This window comes from Mugil cephalus, chromosome 8 (genome assembly GCF_022458985.1).
Source record: "Mugil cephalus isolate CIBA_MC_2020 chromosome 8, CIBA_Mcephalus_1.1, whole genome shotgun sequence".
Taxonomy (NCBI): Eukaryota; Metazoa; Chordata; class Actinopteri; order Mugiliformes; family Mugilidae; genus Mugil; species Mugil cephalus.
This window is the reverse complement of record NC_061777.1, coordinates 14,993,467-15,008,963: the sequence shown is the minus strand read 5'-3', so window position 1 is coordinate 15,008,963 and position 15,497 is coordinate 14,993,467. Positions and strand designations below refer to the sequence as shown.

General features: G+C 38.6%; 2 protein-coding genes across 2 annotated transcripts; both read right to left on the bottom strand.

Moving 5' to 3' along the window:
• Window positions 1-778: 778 nt before the first annotated feature.
• On the bottom strand, window positions 779-6,030 carry LOC125012619 (arrestin domain-containing protein 3-like). Its single transcript, XM_047592669.1, has 7 exons — window positions 5,679-6,030; window positions 4,789-4,833; window positions 4,280-4,340; window positions 3,563-3,713; window positions 1,910-2,006; window positions 1,574-1,830; window positions 779-1,210 (listed from the first exon to the last, which is right to left on the bottom strand). The coding sequence occupies exons 1-7, from the start codon at window positions 5,938-5,940 to the stop codon at window positions 944-946; spliced, it is 1,140 nt and encodes a 379-aa protein (XP_047448625.1). The 5' UTR covers window positions 5,941-6,030; the 3' UTR covers window positions 779-943.
• A 3,325-nt stretch (window positions 6,031-9,355) lies between these two features.
• On the bottom strand, window positions 9,356-12,989 carry LOC125011676 (arrestin domain-containing protein 3-like). Its single transcript, XM_047590922.1, has 6 exons — window positions 12,692-12,989; window positions 12,254-12,314; window positions 11,774-11,924; window positions 11,599-11,695; window positions 10,693-10,949; window positions 9,356-10,600 (listed from the first exon to the last, which is right to left on the bottom strand). Exons 1-6 carry the CDS (start codon window positions 12,948-12,950, stop codon window positions 10,397-10,399), a joined length of 1,029 nt encoding a protein of 342 aa, XP_047446878.1. The 5' UTR covers window positions 12,951-12,989; the 3' UTR covers window positions 9,356-10,396.
• Between the last annotated feature and the right edge of the window lie 2,508 nt (window positions 12,990-15,497).

Here is a 15,497-nt window from a genome sequence, read left to right as displayed (position 1 = left end):
CCCTTTAACAAGTGTGCTGTCTGAAGAAACAAAAATTTGAAAATTTGATGTTGCCACTATTTCTGTGCGTGCCCATGCCGCTTCCAGTGTATTTTGTTGCAGTTTTACCAGTTTTCCAGTCTTTCCTGTGAACAAGGCTTTATTAAATCCCTGCAAACGCTACATGGATGCAGTTCAGTCCACAAAAAAGTCATTCCTCAAGCGAGGAATGACTTGCACAACTGCTCTTTGCTGTTTTTATATGGCCTGCAGAATGCAAATCTTGTTCAACTTGTTTTTCCTGTAACCTGCAGATGGTTAAAGCAAAAAGCAAACAATGCTGTGGTAAAACCAGCAGCATGCTCGCTCAGACGGGCTGTTTTATTCCAGATTTCTGGTGAGATTCTCAGAGTCACATGAGGAATTTTCCATTCGAATTCGCAGCTGTTGTGTGTTCAGTGTGATGTTTAATATATTTCAGTCAAAGGGATGAACCAGTTTAGATCTGTGTGAAGCATGTGAAGTGTCAACTGTGGTTTAAATCTAAACTAAAGGTGTCACTTCGCCTCAACCACAATTTTCCTGTTTAGTTCTGTGGACGAAGGGAAATAAAATGAAATGATTTCATCATTTCACATAGAGGTTTTATTACTTTTCCTTTGCTTTGGTATAGGCTTTCTGTTAATTTTATGGACTGCTGGCTTTATTTAATTGTGAATGTTTTTAGGTAAATTACCCAATGATGTGTTGTATTTGTTTTGTGTATTCAGATATTTTAAATGAATTTCAGTACAATAGATGGATACAAACAGAAGCAGATGCTTTAATGCCAAACACTTAATATAAACATATTTTAAAGGCATTTAGGCAATGGCGATGTATACGTATATATGTCTGTATATAATATTGAATTCTCTGTCGCTTTACCTAATTACTTAAATGTCCATGCATCTTTTCAGTCACGTCACTGATGTTTTTGGCCAAAGTTGTTCAGAGAAGGGTACATTTCGTACGCTGCATAAGGAGGAGGAAGATCTGAAGCTTGGGCCGCGGTTGGTGGCTGTGGTGGTGCCATACCCCAGGCTGGAGGGTGTGGATTTCCAAATGGTTCAAATCCATAGCCACTAGCAGCGGCAGGCGGTGGTGCCATAGCAGGGACCTCAGGGGCCAGGAGGATGACAATGGGAAATTTGATTTCTGGGTCCGAAGCATACTTGACATCCAGGTAAACCTGTGGGAAACAATTTTCCTATGTTACGGAGTATTTATTTGAGCATTTTTTGGCACTTTTTTCAGAGTTTAAAACCGCTTAATCCCCGAGGGTGTCACCTAACCTAACAAACGTACTACCCGAGTGCCTCAGGAAACATATAGAACAATGAGAGCAGGATGCATTCAAAAGCATTCTCCAGCTCAAAGAATTTGGACAGAAGTGTGACAGATGTGTAGAATCTAAGGACGAGCTTGTGTCCAAGAACCAGACAGCCGAGGGAAATAAATTTACCCGATATGATTCCACCGTTCATTTTTCATTTTAGTGCAACATCTGTAAGAGTTTATTAGTGCGATTGCCCTTTATCATGTAGCTACTTACCCTCAGTCTGTGCTCTACTTTAATGATGCTGCAGTTGTGAATGGAGGGCTCCACGTCACGAGGAATGGTAATGACCCTCGTGACGTTTTCTTTAGAAGACGGAGGGATGGGATCTCCCACCTCTTTAAGGAGGTCTTCCGTATTCACCCTTCTCTTCCCCTGGGCAAAGAAGCTGTGCTTCCTGTAAATGCAGTACTTGGGCTTTATCTCACGGGACGAATTGTTCTGAATGGATGCCAAAACCTTTAATCCTTCACCTGGAACACAGAACAGAAATGTCAAACCAGCCTAGACATGACACCAGTAAGTGTCATTATCCCACTGAAGTGCTCTCACCTTGGAAGAAACCAGTTTTTTCAATATCCACGTCCATGGCTACAGTTCCCGAGGTGAACACCTTCATTTTCTTATCCTTAGACTCATGCTGTGGCGCCTGAAAGAAAACTAGATTAATGAATGCAACACAAAAACTCACAAATATGAAATAACCTTTACCAGATCACACATAAATATTATGTCAACCATATCAAGTTTATATACCATAGCAAGTATAAAGAAGCCGAAGAGATTTGGCATTAACAAAATGCCATGAATGTTTAATGTTTCTTCAGTTCCTTGAGTTTTGACCGAATGCCAAAACTCATTTGCATGGGACATTTTATTTGTACATGTCCATGCCGGTAGTAAACAATGACTGGAATTTACCACCAGTCTACACTTAGACAACTTTAATGATCCACGAGGGAAATTACTTTGTGGCTGTAGTTTCGCTGCCCATAAAAGTAAACACTCATAAAAACCACAAGAAAGATAAATAAAATGAGATTAAAGTAAAATAAAAATAAGTAGCAATGTACAATTAGGTCCACTTTTATTTGGACACAGATTTTGTTATCTTAGCTGTACACCAAAACATGTTAAAGATACAAGTATACAATCAATATGGTCTTAACGTGCAGACTTTCAGTTGTATTTACATCCAAATTGGAGGAAGGGTTTAAGAATTAAAGCTCTTTCATATGTAGCCGCCTCTTATGCAAGGGACCAAAAGTGGACAGTTGACTCAGAAACCATTATATGGGCTGTGGGGACTATTGCTATTTAAACAGGTAAACAGTCTGGAGTTGATTCCAGGTGAGGCATTTGCATTTGGAGGCTATTGCTGCGAACCCACAACATGTGGTCAAAGGAGATCTCAATGAAAGTATAACAGACCAGACAAAAACAAAACAAACAAACAAACAAAAAAAATCATCAGAGAGATGGCTGAAATGTTAGCAGTGGCCAAATCAACAGTTTGGTAAGTTCTGAAGGAAAAAAAAAAGAAGAGCACAGTCGTGAGCTCGGGAACTCAAAAAGGTCTGGACGTCTATGGAAGACAACAGTGGTGGATGATCGCAGGATCTTTTTCATACTGAAGAAAAAAAAAACTTTCACAACATCCAACCAAGTCAAAGAGCACTCTCCAGGAAGTAGGTGTATAAGTATCTAAGTTTACAATAAACAGAAGACTTTGTGAGAGTAAACACAGAGGGTTCGCCCCAAAGTGCAAACAATTCATAAGCCTCAAAAACAGAATTGGCACATCAGAAGACACCAGTAGTAAACGTCTTGCAAAGCATCACAGAGGAGGAAAACCAGCGTTTTGGTGATGTCCACGGGCTCCAGGCTTCAGGGTCATTACCAGCGAAGGATTCTCAACAATACTTAAACTTTTATTACTTTTATTACTTACTTATCATGGTATTGTTAATTTGTCCAGTTATTTTTGAGCCCCTAAAATGAGGAGACTTTGTTTAAAAATGGTTTCTATTCCTTAACGTTTCACAGGATGTTTTTGTTTAACAAAACCTGAAAGTCTGCACTGCCATTGCATCTTAGTTGTTTCATTTCAAATCCAATGTGGCGGCATGCAGAGAACAAATCATGGAGATTGTGTGATCTGTGTGTGTGATCTGTTTCTGGGCCTAACTGTGAGAGGGTGCCTACCATCAGCTCAGGGACGATGTTAAGGTCTGGTCTTGCCACAAACGTGACTTTAACCGACTCTTTCTTGCTAATCCTCATCGATCTGCTCAGCGAGGCTTCCAGCAGGTATATAATTTTCCCAACAGAACCTTTGAATGTGGAGGGTATATTCCTAATGCACAAGCACAGGCAAACATTGACATTTTGTGAGCTGGAAAATAAACAACATGGCCTTACAGGAGAGATTAGTGGAACCTGTTCAAATAAAATCTAACAAAGCTAACAATGGAGACCAACTCTAAAATGACCACAAAATGACTGATTGTTAAGCTAATACCATACAGGTTTTTACATACTTTGTTTTATCATAAACCTGGGCAAGATTCCTTGGTTTAAGATTTCAGGATCGGGATCACATGTATTGGGTCCAGGTCTTCCCAGGCCACCTCAAATTGCAACTTTTGCCAGTTTAAAGAAACTGTAGCAGATTTACTTCAGTACTTAGAGTAACTGTCTTATGAGTTGAGGAGAGGAACTTCAACAGATCAGTTTGGGATCTAGTAGCCCCAAATAAGCTGCACAATAAGAAAGATGTGCTCAGTATGGACAAGAACTATACAATTATCTAATTGGTTAAAACAGCTCATTCCATCGTAATTGTATCTTAGAAAGAGATCTGACCAAATGTCATAAAGTTTTCACAACTAATTATATTAAAACCAGCGGATTGTTACTTACTGTACAGGGAACTGAAAAGAGAAGGGGTAGACATGGACCCCTGGTGCAACAACATTGCTGTCTGAAAAAGCAACAAGAACATATTATAAATATATTCGTGAGTGGAAAAGAAAGAAGATGTTCACATTTAAGAATCCTCACAAATGCTGATTGTAGATGAAGGTTTTATTTTTCCCGTTTGAATCGAATAGATTTAATGTAGACTTCCAAGAATGTTTTTCCTTCAAGCATCTTCGTAGATGTGTAGAGAAAGACATGTTTGCGGCACTGAGTCTGCATCTCTGGGGGCTGCTTATGATTTGTAACTGGACATGGGAGCGGTCGGCAAGTACTTGAGCCATCAGTTCACTTAAGCCTATAATGTAATAATCCAACCAAGCTGCACTAATATATTTATGATCCATGTCTGTGTGTCGTGACTGAAACACGGCACACAGACATGGCCGTGTTTCAGCCACGACACACAGACATGGTTACAAATATTAGTGCATCAAACATGATGTACTTACATGTTTCTCCAGTCTGGTTTGTTATCAGTGTTCGTTCTTCATCCCCTGAAGAAAAAGCAGCAAACTGAATTACCAGCTTCCGTTATTGAGACTGGGTAATGTCACAATAATTCAGTCTGAAAAAAGTGACGGTTTAAAACTACCATTCCGCTGATTATTTTCTTAAATATTGATTAACAGCTGGTCTAAAAAAGTGCTCACATTTCTGATGCTAAAAAAGAGAATTTTACCCATCAGATTACTAAAATGGCTATGGTCATAATTAGACTCACTGATTCAACCATTTTTTAATAACTGAAGTTAATCATCCAATGTAAATGGTAAATACTTTTTTTTTTAGTTTTGATGCATGCTACATTTATATATATATAGTCATACTGTTAATTTACTCTTATCTTCTTGCAACTGTCCATTTATTGAACCAACAAAACAAAAGTAGCGAAGGATTAATATATAATAGTATTCTGAGTTTGATTCTTGATATTTGGATCATACCATATTTTCTTTGCTTCCCATCAAAATGTCAACTCAACAACCTTGCCTTTCCCTTTAACAAGTGTGCTGTCTGAAGAAACAAAAATTTGAAAATTTGATGTTGCCACTATTTCTGTGCGTGCCCATGCCGCTTCCAGTGTATTTTGTTGCAGTTTTACCAGTTTTCCAGTCTTTCCTGTGAACAAGGCTTTATTAAATCCCTGCAAACGCTACATGGATGCAGTTCAGTCCACAAAACCGAGCAGAGGAGATCTGATTACATCTGATTTGCATTCGAGGGGAGGGGCTGCTGTCGTCTTAACGTTTTGTAATGTCGGTCTTTGCGTGCATCCTGGTGCAACCTAAATTATTGAACATTTTACTTTTGCCTGTAGATTCGGTGCAAGCAAACTTACCTTCGTAATTTTTGTTCCGGATGAAGTACTGTTTCACGCTGAAGTACTTGTCTTTGGAGTGGTACACAACAGTGGTTTTGCCGTGCCTCTCGCTCCACAACACATCAGCTTTCCCCTTGAATTTAATGGACAGCGACTCTATTTTGCACTCTTTGGCCACTTCCAGCGTGACCTGGCCGTAGATGATGTCGCCGTTGGTGAAAGTGTTGCTCTCATTGACGGGACTATATGTCACTTCCAGCCTTTTGACGGTGTTGGACATGGCGAAGCGTTCACACACGAGTCTCCACAGTTAGCTACGCGAAGCGAGGTCAACCAACCAACTTCCGCGGAGGTTGTGTTTCCAGTTATAGATGCGCTGAATTGCCTCCTCCCACCATCATTCTTTATAAAAAAAATAATAATAATAATAATAATAAATGAACAACAAAAAAAAAAAAAAAATGAATATGATGGCACGCTTCAATCGACACTGAACGAGTTTGACGGAGCACGCATCCCGTGCAACTTTTTCACACGCACCCCAGTGTCACGAGGCACATTTGTTAATGAATTTAAGTTGTGTAGTAAGTGTTGCATTAGTGTTCAGTTTGCAGTTGTAAGCGGCAACATTCAATTTAAACCTTTTTTTTTTTTTTTTAAAGTCATTTTTCCTGGTGGTTGAAATATGTCAATAAGTGATTCTGTTAAGTTCTAAAGCATTTGTTTTGATATAGTCTGGTGCAGTGTTTTCTCCTGCTTCAAAAACGAAATTCAGTTGTGTTCTTTGTATTCTTTGTTCTTTGCTCCTTCAAGGTTATTTGAGGCTGGCCTTTGAAGCACATTCCCTGAAGGTTACGGTTTTTGCAACGCCCCGTGAAACCCCAGGGGACATTCCCAAAAGGTGGCGCTCAGAGAAAATTACAGTGTTTTCTGCAGTTTTTTAAGCTTTTCGATAACTGTAAGGGGGAGTTTTCTGAAGGTTCTCCACAGGTTACAGGTTTGTTGGTAAATATCTGACTCGCTCCTTTGTAAGGGATCCTTCAAGGCCGTGTCCCAGGAGCATTCCCAGACGGTTGTAATTGTAACTATCGGGAAATATGCTAGGAATGTTCCCTGAATCCTACGGGAACATTCATTCACGGTTTTCAAAGAGAGAGCTGTCTGAAGGTTCTTTGGTTCTTTCTTTCACTAAGCTAACCTAAGTGTACACACCCATCAGGTATAACATTAAAACCACTGTCAGGAGAAGTAAATAACATTAACCATCTTGTGAGAATTCAATGTTCTGCTGGGAAACTTTTGTACTTTAATTGTACACGGTTATAATTTTTCACAATGGATCGATACAGTTACTCCATCTGTTTACTGACGATAGTTTGGGTGACAAAAACAAACAAACAAACAAAAAAAACCATTTAGATGCTGTACATCAGCTAACGTCTTCTTCCTTACAGTCCACCACTGCTGATGTATGATTAGTTACAACACGCCTGCGGTCAGTTGGTCACTAGTCACACACACAGACGCTTGTTGAGTTTATTAATTCATCGTTGTCATACGATGTTACTCAACAATCTGCTTGTGATAAATTCCATAATAAGCTTAACGTTTTCCTCTTAACTGCTGGCACAAATGGGCTGCTAACATCAGACTAAAGTTAGCTCGGTTGTGCTAATGTCAGTTAATTAGCTTATTGCGTGTTAGCGTTATGTGTAGAAGATGCAGAGGTTTTTGGCCAGGCAGCATGTGCAATGTGTTGTAATATCGACCCATATCCGAGTGACTGTCTGAAACATGGAGGAAAATATAGCATTTCAGACCTGCACACTTAGCTTCTGTAATGTTAGCAGCATGTTTAGACATGTTTGCATTAAGTGTCGGTTTGGTCTGACAGACAGTCAAGCTGAACATATCTGTTCCTCATCCATTGTTCATATTTTGGGCATGTGAATGTCCAAAGTAAGATTGTTTTTGTTCTTGGCTTTTTTGGAGTAATGAACATGATTCCACTGTTACCACTTTATCTGTGTTAAATGCATACTCCTTAGTAGGTCAGAAGGCAGAAACATTGTATGCCTAAAACCATTCATTTCTTATTGTAACTATTGGTGAAAATAGCCGATCTACAAGTTCACAATGTGTTGTGATGTGTTGAACTTGTAGATCTGCTATTTTCACAACTTTTGTGTGATGAAGTAGGGCATAGGCCTTCAAAAGCGCGCACAAAATCTTTGGTTGATAGACATTTCTCATATATTTTTTTAATTTTTCCCCACAAATTTAAATTTCTTAAAATACACATTAAAATGAATCCAGCATATTTTAGTAAAGGAATAAATGTCAGCACTTCACTCATTCAGTGATACAGGACCTGTGTCAACAGCACACAGCTGGTACAAAGAGTACCAGACTAGACTGGTCAATCTAAGCTTCCTGTTCACAGTAGGCCCCGCCCTATCGCTGCTGAGTCAATCATGAGGCCACATATTACACTCTTGACTCTGTCTGGTCCCCCACAATTGGCCGCAATAGAGCCTGTTCAGCCCCCAGGTGAAATCCAGAAGTACGCTGCAGTGCTTCAGAAGAGGAACTAACAGTGCAACTTGCTCTTATCAACATCCATTAATCCAAGGTTAGATAAGTTGTGTGCTTCTCATCACGGTCAGACATCACACTATCTCAGGTAACATATAACATATCTCAGGCATGTTTAAAGTTGAAACTTGAATCTGCCAATTTCTTTATCTGTCAGTTACACACAGGCACACACACACACACACCAGTTAGATATGTTTATGTCAGGTACGTTTATATTTAAGGCAGTTGCACAGCCACCATATTGTTGCACGTTTTAAATAAAAAAAACATGAATATTTGAACCTGTGTATTATTTGAATAGCTTAATATTGAAAGCAAAATGATAATAATAATGTATATTTATGAATAGCACTACGCCAAGTTTACTACAGAACACATAATGTAGGTAGGGGATCCCTACTTAGTCTTGCCTTCAGTTTGGGGGTCCTTGGCCTGAAAAATGTTGAAAAGCCCTGAGATAGGGCATCAATTCATGAAACAAAAAAACTAAGATTGACAAAACAAAAGCTCATGGAAAGACTGGAATGATATCTGCCCAATAATTAAAATGATAGTTGCCAAAAGTAAATCCCCACTTGCCTTTTCTTGCATATGAACTTAAGTGACATCCCATGGTTAATCCACAGGGTTCAGGTGCAGGTGCAGCAATAACAGCCTCAACTCCTCTGGGAAGAGTTTTTGACCATTCTTCCAGAAGTGCATTTGTGAGGTCAGACACTGATGTTGGATGAGAAGGCCTATCTCTTCAGTCCAAAAGACATTTGTGTTGAGGTCAGGAATGGAATATTTAGTAGCGAGGAAATTTCTTGAATGGACTTGTTGCACAAGTGGCATCCTATCACAGCAGCTCGCTAGAATTCACTGAGCTCTTGAGTGCGACCCATTCTTTCACAAATGTTTATAGAGGCAGTCTATATTCCCAGGTGCTTGATTTTTGTACACATGTGGCCATGGAAGTGATTGGAGCACCTGAACTCAGTTATTTGGATGGGTGAGAGAATACTTTTGGCAATATAGTGTAGTATTCGTTGTGATCAAATGAAAAAAGACATTTCATGGTGTGAGGGACCGAGCTGTAAAGCAAGAGGAGTCGCTGGTGGATTTTTAAAAATACGGGTTTTATTCACCCCCCCAAAATAGGAAACAATTTACAAAAACAAGCAATTAATTCTGGGCCCATTGAAGAGGGCAAATAAACAAAACTGAACTCAGGCTATAATGCTAAAGCAACTTGGCAAACCAACTGACCTAACAAATAGAGAACAAAGGGGACTTATATAGTGGCTAATCAGGCCAAGTACATACAAAGGGGATAACATAAAACACTAACACATTAACTAACAACAAAAGAAACAACACAGGACAGTTTGTTTACCAGTCAATTAAACAAAACTATTAAATTTAAATTTTACAAATGCTAAATAAACCATAAATATGCGGTATGAACTAAAAATGTATGTGTGGTCATTTAAGTGTTTGTGTATGTGCAATATGAATGTAAAAGTGTCACAAATCTAAGAACTAAAGTGTGTCGATGCACAGGGGTTACCAACTCTGCTGTGGCTGTGGGGCTGCCAGTGCCACATGGCAATCAAATAATCATTGTAATACGGAACATACACAAGATTCAGTTTTTCTTGAGTTTAATCCATGCTTCACATTATTTACTACTACTGTATCAGATATTTTATATTTGTTATATTTATTTCAGATTTGCTACTATACATCTAGACTCTTTATAGATACTTCTGCCTTATTACCTACATAGCAAACCACTCATGCTGTTACTGGCCTCAGGCCTGCAATTGAACACAATATGCTGCTTGTGCCCATCCATAAAATGTTCCACTCTTTGCTCTCCTAATTGCCCCACGTGGATGAATAAAGCTGATTCTGATTCTGGTTATGATTTTGAAACTGCTTGTTTCAGTCAAGATCAAGATGCTGTCTCTACTTTTTAGCCCTAAAACACACTTCACCTACAATAATTGTACTAAACAGACATGTTGTTTCATTGTCCCCATGGAGGGAGCCTTTCATCAATCATGGTAGCTCCTAACTTTAATAAAGCGAACCACGTGTTCTCCAAACCTATGTTTGAGCTTCCAAGACTTTCTGTCAAAACCAATCATGGAGGACTACGGCTCATATGTCCCATAAGGTGGTGGTAGAGGAGGAGGGCCAGATGCTGCTGGGTTGGAGCCTGAAAATGCTCGATATCCATAAGAAGGAACATCAGGCAACTGTAGGTTCTGCTCTTCATCGACTCTCTCTACAGCCTGCAGGACGACTATGGGAAACGTGATCTCTGGATCTAAAGCGTACTTGACATCCAAATAGACCTGTGGTGGAGAAACAGACAGTGATTATCCTCATGATCATGTTGAGGTCGAATCGAAAATAGTGACATTCTTTGGGGAAGACTGATACATACCTTGAGCCTGTACTCTACTCTGACGATGCTGCAGTTTAAGACTGACACATAGGAGACGGGAGGGATGGTTATGATTCTGGTGACCGTCGCACTGCCAAAAGGTTGGATGACATCGCCCGCCTCTTTCACAATGTCTTTTGTTTCGACTTTCTTCCTTCTTTTTGCAAAATAAGTTTCCTTCTTATTCAAGCAGTACTTGGGCTTGACAGGACGTGACGATTTGTTTTCAAAGGAGGCCACGACCAGTATGCCTTCGCCTGGAAACAGAGCAAATCTTAAAACACTCACACTCTGACTGACAGCAACAATCCTTTACTGTATACAAAATATAGGAAGAAAAAAAACAGAAAACATTCTGTTAAGGTTGTATTTGTTGAACCTTTAGAAAGCTGTGCCAGGAGGAAGCCTGCTCGAATTCCCATTGTGTAACAGTATACACAATTATGTCCTTGTTTTGTTTTGGTAAGCAACTCTACAATTAAATCTCAGGTTTAAATTTAATTTCACATCTATACTGTACTCCACTATAAACTATTGATCTCACCGTAAGACTGTAAAAGCATTACCCTTGAGTGTATTGAATGGAGCAAAGGCTTCTTTGCATTCAACTTTTCAGATTTAGTTTTTTATTGTGCTCATAAAATGAAAGCCTGATAATGATTTTCAAATTATACATTGGCATTCCTTCTGTGTTACAAAAGAGCATTATTAACATATTTAGATGATAAATTTCTGTTACTATTCCAACATGTCACATTTGTTATCGTCTTATCTTCAAACTATAAAAAGATCAAACAGACTTTGACCTGTATGTCATTTCTGTTTATTACTATTATTTTATTGCAACCCACTGTTGGGATAGAGTCATTCTACAACCGACAAAATCAGATACATTTCACACGTTACCTTGGCGGAAGCCGGTTCGGGTTATATTTACATCCATGGTTACAACTCCAGAGGAGAAGAGCTTCAACGTCTTATTAAGCGTATTGTGCTGTGGTTCCTGACAAGAAAATTACAAAAAGTCTGGCATCACCTGTACAACTGTTGTATGTGATTGTAAGGTGTGTTGTAAGGGTACCATCAGCGTTGGATCGCTGCTCAGGTCTTGTTTGTGGTTGAGGGTGAACTCTGCCCTGGCTTTGGTGTTCATTCTCATCGACCTGCTCAGGACTGCCTCCAGTGTGTATGTGATACTTCCAAATGAACCCCTGAAGGAGGATGGCAGCTCTCTGTCAAATGTGACAACACAATAAAGAAAACAAGCTCCATAAGTTAAAGAACAAGAATCAAACTTCATTAACTGTGTCCATGTATAACTTTTTTTTTACTTTATTTTTCATTTTCATGTAGAAGATCAAAGTTAATGAATTTATCATATATGGTAAATCATGGTCATGCAGAGGTGGACCTTGCAGACCACATTTGACCCTGCTTTCACTTGAGAAAGTTGCCTTATCTTCTGTGATCGGTTGGATGAAAACCACACACTGTGAGGCACAGTACAATTTAAAATGTTTCAGTCATTATTGATGCTGGTACAGATGTAAAGAAAACTCACTCTAATGGGATCTGAAAGGTGAATGGGTAGACATTGCAGCCTGCATGCACAATGTTATTGCCTGAAAAGCACAAAAAACAAACAAAGTTGATGTCAAGATGTCTAAAGCCATGCATACACTCATATATAAATGTTAAAAAAGGGAACTGGACTAATGGAGTTTCTTGAAGCAGAAAGTCTTTAAGAGACACAAGTCGATTTGCTTTCATTTTAGTAATATCCAACCCCAATGAATCTATTATATGTGATATATGATATATGTTCAACATAATTTAAATACTTGCAGAAAGATATATTTAACCAGTAAAGATTACCAAAAGAGACACTTAGCATTGGACAAAAAAATATTTTATGGCAACCAAAAAGAGACGAGAGAAACAATTTACCAGAGGCAGAAATAAAAGAGCAAACTAAGAAAAAAGGACTAAATGCACTTACCCTGGTTCTTCTGAATGATAACTTGCTTGAGAGTGAAGAACTTTTGTTTGCCATGGTATGATTTAATTGACTCTCCATAATGATATTCAGTCCACATGACTTCTGCTTTGCCTTTCAGCTTTATGCTGAGCGAGTCTATGTTGGAATCTGCTGTCAGTTCCAGCGTTATCTGTCCAGAGATATGATCACCACTGCTGAAAATATTGCTTTTGTTTATGGGATTATATCCCACTGAAAAGTTCTTAATGTTATTTGACATTCTGCGCAACGCTGTACATACAGCAGCACCAAGACAGACAATGAGGACAGAGGATCACAGAGTGTGTCTGTATATACACACTTTTGGTAATTATTAAGCCAAATGGACCTTCATAAATTATGCAGAGTGGATAGGAACACTGATAAATGCCGAACAACATGCTTCGTGCTCTAGGTTTACCAATTTTGCCCTGAAAAAAGAAAATTGGTGTTAATAAAATATTACATGTATGTTTGTTGTGTAAATGTGGTTTGTGTAAACAATGCAGTTTCCCAAATTAATTTATTTTTAGTAAAGGTGATGCAAGCAGCTGTGATATTCCTGGGGTGGGTGTGTCTAAAGCCTGTCAAACACATCACATGCAGCAGACATCACATGAGTGAAAGGTGTTCATGTTCTCCCAAAACAATACAGTTTTTAGAACAGCGTGGGCGTCCAATGGTGATCAAAGATTTTTCATTTCAGCATACTTATCACCTTATAGTTCTTTGTGGTTACAAATTCGGGTGGCTTAAATGAATCTGAAATAATAAAAATATCTGAAATAGTTATTGTTAAGACACACACACACAAAGATAATGTTCTACTTTTCTGTAGAAAATAACTTTAAAACTTCAGCAAATTTCCACAAGAAAGTAGATAAAGACAACCCATCAATCAATGTATTTGTTGGAGAAAACGGATCATTTGTACATGTCTGTGAGTCGCAAAAGGAAGTGAACCCTTGTTTTTATTAAATGCTGATCAGTCTTCTACGGCAGCGTAGAAGCTCTCTCTCATTTTTCTTTCATAATCGCGGTAAAGTGATGAAAAAGTTCACGTGTGTCGCGCGAGTCTTAGGCGTGCATCATATTGGTGACGTTGGAGCCGACCATAGCACGTGACTGATGACTTTTTTTTTCTTTTCTTGATTTGTTTTGTTTTAGAGAGCGGTTTGGCATGCGATCCGAAATGTGGATTCAGATTTATTTGCAATCGATTTGAGCTTCTGCTTTTTTTTACGACCAGAACCAGCAAACAGCGACGAGGCTTTGCTCAAGCAGGCCATTTAGTGGCCAATAAAATGAAGTGCAGCCAGAACGTGTCACTGACTGGTTCATGGATTCTTGTTCGACTACATTAGACGGTTGCGTGTTTTCAAGCTGACACAATAAAATTAACATGAACACTGTCGAAGACCATATTTTTGTATTTGGCACTTCTGATTGTACTAGGCAATAGCTTGAACTTTATTGCACATTTGTCCGCAATCTCTCGTTTTTTTTTTAATCTTTTTTTTATTTTTTATTATTTTAATTAAGATGTTTTCCCCTAACTGGACACATTTTGAGGGGGTCTCTACGCTCTCTACACATATTGCAACTTGAGGGGGAAAAAAACATGCAAAGATAGGCCTTCTCTGCCTTGTTATGGTGTCATCACACTGATGTGAAACGTTTCTGAATAGGTGGGCTCTAATGTCGCCTTGAAATTTACTTCCTAAAAGTGTACTTAGCTTTACACTTCCAAAATATGTAATACTGGCCGATGTCTCATTTTATACAGAAAAAGGTCGACCAATCGACTGTGGTGAAAAACACCATATTTTGCTTTCATTGTAGGAGCCTCACTGATCTATTTAAAGTCCACTTCCTGGTGCTTGGGTGATTCGTGGAATGCACGTGTGAGAATGCATTTAAAGGAATGCAGCAGCTCCCAGTTACCTTAGACAGCATTAAGAGAGGACAGGGGACTCAAAAGTGCAGATAGAGAGGTTTAAGATATGTTTTTTTTTTCTTTCCTCTGGTCTCACTTTAGCTTATTATGCATTTATATTAATCTGACCTTAAAAGTTGGTTTAAATATGATTCAAATATGAATGGGAAAGCAGCGTAGGGTTTCAATGAGCCCTTTACTCTTGCTGCCCTCTATTGGAAAACATGTGGAATGCAACAACAAGAAAAGCAACACTGCTTTTCAAGTTTTTGAAGACATACACAGACACACAATAAAAAACAAAATTAAAAAATCACATTGCCATAAATATTTATTACCACCTGCAACAGAAATACTAATCTGTATATACAATCTACAAATGACATACAGAAAGCAGCCAAACTGAAAGCTGTCTGTGGCATAGGGTTGAGACAAGTTAACATGTTTAAATGGTATTTTATACTAAAGCTGTTATGTTTATTAACAAACTGACTGTAAAAATTGTTCTTTTCAGTCAACAATAAGAAAAGGAGTCCCCTGAGGTGATGGCGCAGTGACTCTTGAGCTCACAGTGGATACCAAAACTTCAAACAAAAGTCGGTAATGTCACTGGATGTGCAGATTTCCTCTCGTCAAGTTTAAAAACAGCTGGTTTGTGCAGTATTTTCTTATTTAAAGGAAGGATAAAGACACGTGATGTAACAACTGAGTTAGCCACAAATAATACACACTGAATCTTGGAATATATCCAATACATAATGCACAGATAGCATATTAAAATACACAGTGGAACCAAAAAAAGAAAAACAGAAAAATAAAAATCATGCAATCGTGCATTTTTTGGGGCATAAA

Bases quoted from the DNA above. Each gene is read 5' to 3' on its own strand.
- LOC125012619 (XM_047592669.1), bottom strand. From the start codon at position 5,940: ATGTCCAACACCGTCAAAAGGCTGGAAGTGACATATAGTCCCGTCAAT. The intron at 1,831-1,909 runs GTGAGAGCACTT...TCTGTGTTCCAG, and splicing joins AAAAACTGGTTTCTTCCAAG to GTGAAGGATTAAAGGTTTTG. The intron at 1,211-1,573 runs GTAAGTAGCTAC...TGTTTCCCACAG, and splicing joins AAGTAGAGCACAGACTGAGG to GTTTACCTGGATGTCAAGTA.
- LOC125011676 (XM_047590922.1), bottom strand. From the start codon at position 12,950: ATGTCAAATAACATTAAGAACTTTTCAGTGGGATATAATCCCATAAAC. The intron at 11,925-12,253 runs GTGAGTTTTCTT...CACATTTGACAG, and splicing joins ACCTTTCAGATCCCATTAGA to AGAGCTGCCATCCTCCTTCA. The intron at 10,950-11,598 runs GTAACGTGTGAA...CTCTGTTTCCAG, and splicing joins CCGAACCGGCTTCCGCCAAG to GCGAAGGCATACTGGTCGTG.